The sequence below is a fragment of the Primulina tabacum genome, chromosome 10 (genome assembly GCF_025594145.1).
Source record: "Primulina tabacum isolate GXHZ01 chromosome 10, ASM2559414v2, whole genome shotgun sequence".
Classification (NCBI taxonomy): domain Eukaryota; kingdom Viridiplantae; phylum Streptophyta; class Magnoliopsida; order Lamiales; family Gesneriaceae; genus Primulina; species Primulina tabacum.
This window is the reverse complement of record NC_134559.1, coordinates 12,374,299-12,384,408: the sequence shown is the minus strand read 5'-3', so window position 1 is coordinate 12,384,408 and position 10,110 is coordinate 12,374,299. Positions and strand designations below refer to the sequence as shown.

Below are 10,110 nucleotides of genomic sequence, written 5' to 3'. Positions count from 1 at the left end.
ACTTATAAAAATTATGCACCAATGCAATTTTTCTTAAATCCAAACATGCAACGTATATCTTCATAAAATCTTAAAAATAGTGATCATGATGCATAAACATATCATAAATTTGTGCTCAGGTCGCTGCCAGGACCAAAATCTCAACCCGGGTGCAAAATGACCATTTTGCCCTTGGAAACCCGAAAATTATCATTTCATCCCTGGACCTCTAAAATTGACCTGAAGCTTACCAAACTCCTTAAATATCCCAAAACATCTTTATAAGCATTCCTAGACGTAAATTCGAGCAAAAATCAGAACTTAGCCGATTCTGTGAAGGCCCGAAAATCCTTGCTTGAAAATTTGAGGAAAATTAAAAATTTTCTTTTTAAATAATTAAAATGCCTCATTCATAATTAAACCGATAAACAAAGTTTGATAGTCAAAATGGCAGCGGAAGAAAATATTTGTTTGCGAAATACCAATTTAAGAATATCCAACAACTGATAAAAGTTGTTTGAGGAATAAAATAATAAATGCTGAACTGAGGTCCTCGGGTGCCACTACTGCCGACCCAAGCTGGCTCACTGGTCCCCGCCCTCGGCCCTGACCTCATCGGTACCTACAACAATCAAGTCTAGTGAGCCTAAAGACTCAGCATGCATATATCGTAGGTAACGAGTAAAATATAATTTGCATGGATAAAATATCATGTCATGAGGCATTCTGAAAATAACTTGTACTGAGCAATTATAATACGTGCATGACTGAATTAAATATCATAGTAAAAATGTTTGCTCCTTGGAGCCCTGTACTGAAATGACTGATAATAATTTTCGGTTGAGATTATGGTCTACGCATGTGGTCCCTGCACTGAACTGAACTGATCGGTAACTGGCTACCGGGGAGTATCAAACTGAGCTGAACTGATCGGTCACTGGAGACCGGGTGGTACCAAACTGAACTGATCGGTCACTGGCGACCGGGTAAAATAATGCTTCCATAATAGTGAATTGACCACAAGCAATATCGCATAAATCTCAAAAATAAGTATTTTCTATTTTTATGCACGTAATATAATTAAATGGCATAATGAAAAATCCTGTACTATTTTACCAACTGGATTGGATCGTCCCCAGGCTCGCTGCGACCTAAATATGCCATGAAAAAAATATGCAATAGATTTTTCTTGACCAAACTATGCAATTAAGTGTGAAAATGCGACAATTACTACTAACGACTTCGTATTTAATCATGACTCCGAACCAACGCGAACCAACACTGAACCAACGTAACGTCATGATTAAAATACGCTTAAAATTATGAATTTATGCTCCTAAAATGATGAGGGTCGAAATTTAGGTGAAATGGAGGCCAAAACATGAAATGCTCTTTCGAGAGTCAATTTGGCACATCGCACCGTAAATTCTCGTACGACTTCAAAAATGATCCGAATCACAAACGGCCAAAACCGTGTCCTTCCTAACTCGATGAGGCACTGTCCAGTCCAAGGCCATAGGCTAAAAGCCAACCAAGAACTCGAACGAGCCTCCGAACCGTCACAGCAAGTTGCTGTCAAATTCCAGCAGCTGTGCAATCGCGTGTCTTGTGTTGTTTTCGAGACTACCGGCCATTGGGGGCGTGAACCACCGATCAGAGACTCTTACCAACATTCCAAAGAATTATTTAAACCATGGCTAAGGGCCCTAGGCCAGCCACAATTCGAATTATTCCAGCAACATCAGAAAAGTTCCACCCGAGAGCACCTTTGCGCGCGTGAGGGGTGTTTTTCTTTGCTTGCTGTCTAGACTCGTTCCAGTGGCCATTTGATTGACCATGGGACGATCTAGACATCCAGTGGTAGGGTATGAACCGTGGCTAAGGGCCATAGGCCAACCAAGATCCATACCATTCCACAAAACTTGAAACAACACATGCTGTCAAATGAAGGGGTCGAAGGGGGTGCAGGGCTGTTCTTGCATTTTAATTGAAAACCGATTCACCGTGGACCAAGCCACCAAAAAGGCGACTTAGCCACGTCTTAGACATGCTAGGGAAGCGATCTAACCATGGCTAAAGGCCCTTAGGGCAGCCAAGATCAGATCCTTTTCCTTTGACAGCACACACAGAATTTTCGAAGCACAAAAATGGCAACGATGGTGAGTTGCTGTCATCTTCGGTTTCTCTCATTCATGGGGCTGAAATAATGGACCAAAGTGGTCCTAATCCATCCTCGAATATGTCTAGATGTAGCCTTGGGAGCCTGGAACCGAACCAATACCTGAAACTCACAAAACCAATGAAACCGTGAAGCTTGTCATGAAACCGAAATCTGCATGTTTTGGTTTTTCTGAAATTTTTTTTTGCCATGTTTCGGTTTTTGCACATAAAAGATGATCATGTAATGTTAAATAAATGATAATAGGACTTGATTGAGGTTTGAAAAAAATATAGACATGCCTTTGATTTCGTTTGAATGAAAAACGAAAGAATACGACGACTCGGCGCGGAGGAGACGGAGTTGCTTCTCTTGTTTTCTTTCAAGTTTTTCCTCCTTGTTTTTACCCTAGGCTCTCACGGTTTTCAGTGCTGAAGGAGGCTGGAATTTTCCAGATTATGGAGTGGGAGGGAGTCTAGGAAATTAAATGGGAAGATACAAGATAAAGGGAAGGGAAAATATTTTTTCTATCTACTAGTTTGAGTGATAAGGAAAAGAATGATATAAAAGATTTTTCTGGGGGATACTAGAGGTGTATATGGGCGATTTTAAGGTCTAGGTGCAAGGGAGAATTGGTTTAATTAAATCTTGGTAGTGATTTAAAAGTTGGGGAGGATAAATCCATCTAGAAAAGTTAAGGGGATAAATAAAGAATGAGTTGAAAAAAAATCACAATTAAATCTTAAAAAAAAAAAGAGCATGGCCGATTTTTATCTAGCTAGGTGGGGTGGGATCTTGCTCAATTAATTATCATGGAAGATTTGTTGTGATAAAACTATTTCCCAATAAAAATGGATAGGGAAGACTATTAATTAAATGGGTTGTCAAATAAACTTTTAAATCAAATCATTGGGGCCGAAAATTATATAAAAGAGGAGGGAAAAATATTTCTTAAATATTGAACTTTAAATCTTTAGTGTATTATCTACTCATTAAATATTTTAAAGAATTGAGGAATTAATTATTGAACTCAATTTACTACTTATCTCAACTTATTTAAATAATTCCTTAAACCTTCTTTTACAATAAATTTACTCATTATTTATCTTTAAATAAATTTTGGGAAAATGTTTTCTTACTAGTAAATTTTATCTCTTTACTCCAACACCGGTCCGGCCTCACCGAATTAACTGAAAAGAGAAAAATCTAATCTACTGGATAAAATAATTAACTTCAAAGAAAACATTTAAATACTCATGCAATGAAGTCAATTAAATTTAAAATACTAGAATTATGCATGGCTTATACGCAGTCTAATTACGGGTTCTACAACTCTCCCCCCCTTAAAAAGAATTTCGTCCTCGAAATTAGAACTCACCGAATAACTCGGGGTAACGATCTCTCATCTCCGGCTCAGACTCCCATGTGGCTTCGTCCTCTGAATGGTTGAGCCATCTAACTTTGACTCGCTTAACCAACTGTTCCGAAGCTTCTTCTCCTGCCTGTCTAGGATCTGCACTGGCCTCTCCTCATAAGATAGGTTCGGAGTAAGCTGCAACGGCTCAAAGTTCAGGACATGCGAAGGGTTCGCCATGTACTTTCTCAGCATGGAGACGTGGAACACATTGTGTACTCCGGCCAGATTCGGCGGAAGATCAACACGATAAGCTAGTGTCCCAACTCTGTCAAGGATCTCAAAGGGTCCAATAAATCTCGGGCTGAGCTTCCTTTTCTTCCCAAATCTCATGACACCCTTCATAGGTGCCACTTTCACAAAAACATGATCGCCCACTGCAAAATCTAACTCTCTCCTCCGCTGATCGGCATAACTCTTCTGTCGGCTCTGAGCAGTCCTCATCCTATCACGGATCTTGACTACTACATCTGCAGCCTGCTGGACAATCTCTGGACCCAACTCTGCTCTCGCTCCTACTTCATCCCAATGAACAGGAGATCTGCACTTGCGGCCATACAGTGCTTCATACGGAGCCATATCAATAGAAGACTGGAAGCTGTTGTTATACGTGAACTCTAACAATGGCAAGTTCGACTCCCAACTCCCAGAGAAATCAATGACGCAAGCACGGAGAAGATCCTCCAAAATCTGAATAACTCGCTCTGACTGCCCATCGTTCTGCGGATGGAAAGCTGTGCTAAACAGCAACTTCGTACGCATAGTCGAATGCAAACTCTTCCAAAACGAGAAAGTGAATCTGGGATCTCTGTCAGATACGATAGATACTGGAATTCCATGAAGTCGGACTATCTCTCGGATATACAACTCCGCATACTGTACCATGGTGAAAGTCGTCTTAATAGGCAAGAAGTGTGCTGATTTGGTAAGACGATCTACAATCACCCAGATAGCATTCGATCCTCTGGCTGACCTCGGCAATCCGGTCACAAAGTCCATGGTAACATTCTCCCACTTCCACTCGGGAATAAGGAGAGGCTTGAGCAAACCTGCTGGTCTCTGATGCTCGGCCTTCACTAACTGGCAAGTCAGACACTCGGATACAAATCGTCTGATATCCTTCTTCATCCCTGGTCACCAATACAATAGCTGCAGATCCTTGTACATCTTCGTACTCCCTGGATGAATAGAGTACGGCGACATGTGGGCCTCTGATAGAATATCTGCTCGGATAGTATCACTGTTAGGCACCCACATCCTGTCCCGGTATCGCACTATACCGTCGCTGACTGAATACAAGACACTGCCCTTGGCTTCATCTCTCTTCTTCCACTATGCCAACTGCTCATCTGCTGGCTGACTACTGCGAATACGGTCAATAAGAGAAGACTGAATCGTCAAGGTAGATAGACGGGGAACTCTACCTTGAGGATATGACTCTAGATCGAACTTCTGCATCTCAAGCTGAAGAGGTTTCTGAATCGTCAAATGAGCCATCACTGCGACTTTTCTGCTCAATGCATCTGCAACTACATTAGCTTTACCCGGGTGGTAGCTAATGTCACAGTCGTAGTCTTTCACAAGCTCCAACCAACGCCTCTGACGCATATTCAGCTCCTTCTGCGTAAAGAAATACTTGAGGCTCTTGTGGTCGGTAAAGATCTGGCACTTCTCTCCATACAAATAGTGCCTCAAAATCTTCAATGCAAAAATTACGGCGGCCAACTCTAGATCATGGGTAGGGTAATTCTTCTCGTGGATTTTCAGCTGTCGAGAAGCATATGCTATCACCTTCCCATGCTGCATCAATACTGCGCCAAGACCGAGCTTCGAAGCATCGGTATAAAGGACAAACTCACCGGGCCCTGACGGCATGGCCAAAACTGGTGCTGAGATAAGAGCTTGCTTCAAAGTATTGAAGCTCTTCTGGCACTCATCGCTCCACACAAACTTCACATTCTTCTTTCTCAATGATGTGAGTGGAACGACAATGGAGGAGAATCCCTGAATGAATTTTCTGTAATATCCTGCTAGCCCAAGAAAACTGCGGATTTCAGATGCATTCTGAGGCACAACCCAATATCTGACTGCTGCAACTTTCGCTGGGTCTACCTCAATACTACTGCTAGAAACGATGTGGCCTAAGAACGCCACCTTCTCTAACCAGAATTCGCACTTACTGAACTTTGCGAATAACTTGTGCTTCTGCAAGGTCTGCAATACTGTGGTCAGATGTCTACTGTGATCCTCCTGATTCTTGGAGTAGACGAGAATGTCGTCTATGAATACTATCACAAACTGATCGAGATACGGCTGAAATACGCGATTCATGAGATCCATGAAGATCGCTGGCGCATTCGTCAGACCGAACGGCATCACAAGGAACTCGTAGTGGCCATAACGAGTCCTAAAAGCAGTCTTGGAGACATCAGCATCTCTTTCCTTTAACTGGTGATAACCGGAACGCAGATATATCTTGGAGAAAATCGAAGCTCCCTGCAACTGGTCAAACAGGTCCTCAATCCTCGGAAGTGGGTATTTGTTCTTCACTGTAACCCTGTTCAACTCCCGGTAGTCAATGCAAAGCCTCAAAGAGCCATCCTTCTTCTTTAAAAATAAGACTGGCGCGCCCCAAGGTGAAAAGCTCGGGCGAATGAACTCCTTGTCGAGAAGTTCCTGAATCTGCTTCTTAAGCTCTGCCATCTCTGTCGGTGCTAGTCGGTACGGCGCTTTGGATATCGGAGCCGTACCTGTCATAAGCTCAATGGAAAACTCCACCTCTCTCTCGGGTGGCATACCAGAGACGTCTTCGGAAAAAACGTCTAAGAAATCTCTGACAATCGGAACATCTGAGGCTGATTGGCTGGGTTCCTCGGGGACAGATAAAAAGGTCGCTAGAAATGCCCGACACCCTCTATGCATGAGCTTCCTGGCCTGAACATAAGGAATAATGCGCGGTAAAGGAAAGTACCTGCCCGGCTCAAATAAGAACTGCTCCATTCCAGGCGGTCGGACAAGAACAGATCTCCGCTGGAACTCTATCAACACTCTGTTCCTCAATAGCCAGTCCATCCCTAGGATGATGTCAAATTCTGGCATCGGTAGCACAATCAGATCCGCATAAACAAGATTACCGTGCAGCTCAAGGTCTATATCTCGGATAACATTGGTAGCTGTCATCTCCTCGCCTGACGGGAACACTACTGAAAAGGCTATATCTAGCTCAATGGTCTTGATCTTGAGAAAGTTTGCAAAGACCTCCGAAATAAACGAGTGAGTGGCCCCTGAATCTATCAAGGCCTTGGTAGCGGAACCAGATATAAAAATTCTCCCTGAAAGATCAGAACTCTAAGTTGAATCCAATAGCTACAAGAACTAAACTTATAGACATGCAAAGGTCAAAGTTCTTCTAACTTAAATCTCCAAAATAATACTGAGTAGAGCATGCAATCCTATCATGGTTCTAAGTTCAAATCTTAATCCCGATTCCCAAAACACGGAAATTCAAATAATAACTTAAAGCTTAAAGGTACCTGTCAACAACATAGTCTCCGGGTTTGTTTCCGTGGCATGGAGAGCAAAAACTCTGCCTTGGGTAGGCAAATTCCTCTGAGGGCACTGTAGCAACATGTGGTCTGGACTGCCACACTTAAAACACTTTCCTGAGCCAGACATACATGCTCCAGGATGGCGGCGTGAGCACCTGGGACAGACTGGGTGCTCAAAAGTCTTCGGGGCTGGGGCGTCCCCGCTGCTGCTGCTGGCCTCTGCTTCTAGGCGGCCCATGAAATGGCCTCTTGTTTTGCTGCTGATGCTGATGAGGAGGAGGGCGGTGTGGTACCTGGGCTGGGCGCTTGCCCTGGCGATCCCTCTCGATATCCCGCAGATCCTGCTCTGCGGCTAGGGCTTTGGAGACTGCAATCTCATAAGTAGTAGGGTCAGACACCCTAACATCACGGCGCAAGATCGGCCGTAGACCCACCAGGAAATGCATCATCTTGGCTCTAGCATCATTCGCTATCAGGGGCACAAAATGACAGCCCCTCTCGAACTTACGGATGAACTCCGTAACCGTCATATCACCCTGTCTCAGGCTCATGAACTCAGTGGTCAACCTGGTACGCACTTCCTCGGCAAAATATTTGGAGTAGAAAACCTCAGTAAAGCGTATCCAAGTAAGTGTAGCCAAGTTCAGGGCTACTGCTGCTCCTTCCCACCATAAGCGGGCATCTCCACTGAATAAGTAGGTGGCACATCGGACTCTGTCTGCATCTCCAAGCTCCATGAACTCGAAGATAACCTCGAGGGATTTGATCCATCCCTCGGCAATCATGGGGTCAGACGTCCCAGAAAACTCCTTCAGACGCATCTTCATAAACCTCTCATAAACAGCCTCGGGCCCTGTCGGCCTGGCTGCGGCTGCGGCTGCGGCATTGTTCCCCGCAAACTGTGCGAAGAACTGCGTCATCCCAGCTAGCATCTGGGCATTCATGTCAGGTGGAGGTGGAGGAGGAGGAGGAGGAGGAAGAGGAGGAGGTGCCTGCCTCTCTTGTCTCTGATCAAACCCGTTTTCATGACGGTGCACACCACCCCCTCTCGGGCGTCCTACCTGACGTCTAGGAGGCATACTGTTCCAAACATAACCCATACGTAACTAACATGCATAATTCAAAAATTTATTTTAAATGAACACTGAAATACTGAAAATCTGATCGTAAACTATTTCATGGAAGCATGCTGTTAAAATAATTCATGTTTTAAATAAAATGCTGAAAAGTAAAACTTACAGACCGAAGACGTGACTTCGTGAGCTTCTTGTGGTCAGTAGTAGTGTAACCCTTTACAAGAACATCGGCTCTAATACCAACTGTGAAGGCCCGAAAATCCTTGCTTGAAAATTTGAGGAAAATTAAAAATTTTCTTTTTAAATAATTAAAATGCCTCATTCATAATTAAACCGATAAACAAAGTTTGATAGTCAAAATGGCAGCGGAAGAAAATATTTGTTTGCGAAATACCAATTTAAGAATATCCAACAACTGATAAAAATTGTTTGAGTAATAAAATAATAAATGCTGAACTGAGGTCCTCGGGTGCCACTACTGCCGACCCAAGCTGGCTCACAGGTCCCCGCCCTCGGCCCTGACCTCATCGGTACCTACAACAATCAAGTCTAGTGAGCCTAAAGACTCAGCATGCATATATCGTAGGTAACGAGTAAAATATAATTTGCATGGATAAAATATCATGTCATGAGGCATTCTGAAAATAACTTGTACTGAGCAATTATAATACGTGCATGACTGAATTAAATATCATAGTAAAAATGTTTGCTCCTTGGAGCCCTGTACTGAAATGACTGATAATAATTTTCGGTTGAGATTATGGTCTACGCATGTGGTCCCTGCACTGAACTGAACTGATCGGTAACTGGCTACCGGGGAGTATCAAACTGAACTGAACTGACCGGTCACTGGAGACCGGGTGGTACCAAACTGAACTGATCGGTCACTGGCGACCGGGTAAAATAATGCTCCCATAATAGTGAATTGACCACAAGCAATATCGCATAAATCTCAAAAATAAGTATTTTCTATTTTTATGCACGTAATATAATTAAATGGCATAATGAAAAATCCTGTACTATTTTACCAACTGGATTGGATCGTCCCCAGGCTCGCTGCGACCTAAATATGCCATGAAAAAAATATGCAATAGATTTTTCTTGACCAAACTATGCAATTAAGTGTGAAAATGCGACAATTACTACTAACGACTTCGTATTTAATCATGACTCCGAACCAACGTGAACCAACACTGAACCAATGTAACGTCATGATTAAAATACGCTTAAAATTATGAATTTATGCTCCTAAAAAGATGAGGGTCGAAATTTAGGTGAAATGGAGGCCAAAACATGAAATGCTCTTTCGAAAGTAAATTTGGCACATCGCACCGTAAATTCTCGTACGACTTCAAAAATGATCCGAATCACAAACGGCCAAAACCGTAGCTTTCCTAACTCAATGAGGCACTGTCCAGTCTAAGGCCATAGGCTAAAGCCAACCAAGAACTAGAACGAGCCTCCGAACCATCACAGCAAGTTGCTGTCAAATTCCAGCAGCTGTGCAATCGCGTGTCTTGTGTTGTTTTCGAGACTACCGGCCATTGGGGGCGTGAACCACCGACCAGAGACTCTTACCAACATCCCAAGGAATTATTTGAACCATGGCTAAGGGCCCTAGGCCAGCCACAATTCGAATTATTCCAGCAACATCAGAAAAGTTCCACCCGAGAGCACCTTTGCACGCGTGAGGGGTGTTTTGCTTTGCTTGCTGTCTCGACTCGTTCCAGTGGCCATTTGATTGACCATGGGATGATCTAGACATCCAGTGGTAGGGTATGAACCGTGGCTAAGGGCCATAGGCCAACCAAGATCCATACCATTCCACAAAACTTGAAACAACACATGCTGTCAAATGAAGGGGTCGAAGGGGGTGCAGGGCTGTTCTTGCATTTTAATTGAAAACCGAATCACCGTGGACCAAGCCACCAAAAG

General features: G+C 43.4%; 1 protein-coding gene across 1 annotated transcript; it reads right to left on the bottom strand.

Annotated features, from left to right (window-relative positions):
- Positions 1–316: 316 nt before the first annotated feature.
- LOC142505489 (uncharacterized) lies at positions 317–9,285 on the bottom strand. Its single transcript, XM_075618474.1, has 2 exons — positions 7,085–9,285; positions 317–601 (listed from the first exon to the last, which is right to left on the bottom strand). Exon 1 carries the CDS (start codon positions 8,197–8,199, stop codon positions 7,273–7,275), a length of 927 nt encoding a protein of 308 aa, XP_075474589.1. The 5' UTR covers positions 8,200–9,285; the 3' UTR covers positions 317–601; positions 7,085–7,272.
- Positions 9,286–10,110: the final 825 nt, after the last annotated feature.

Coding starts and splice junctions, on each gene's coding strand:
- LOC142505489 (XM_075618474.1), bottom strand. CDS start 8,199: ATGGGTTATGTTTGGAACAGTATGCCTCCTAGACGTCAGGTAGGACGC.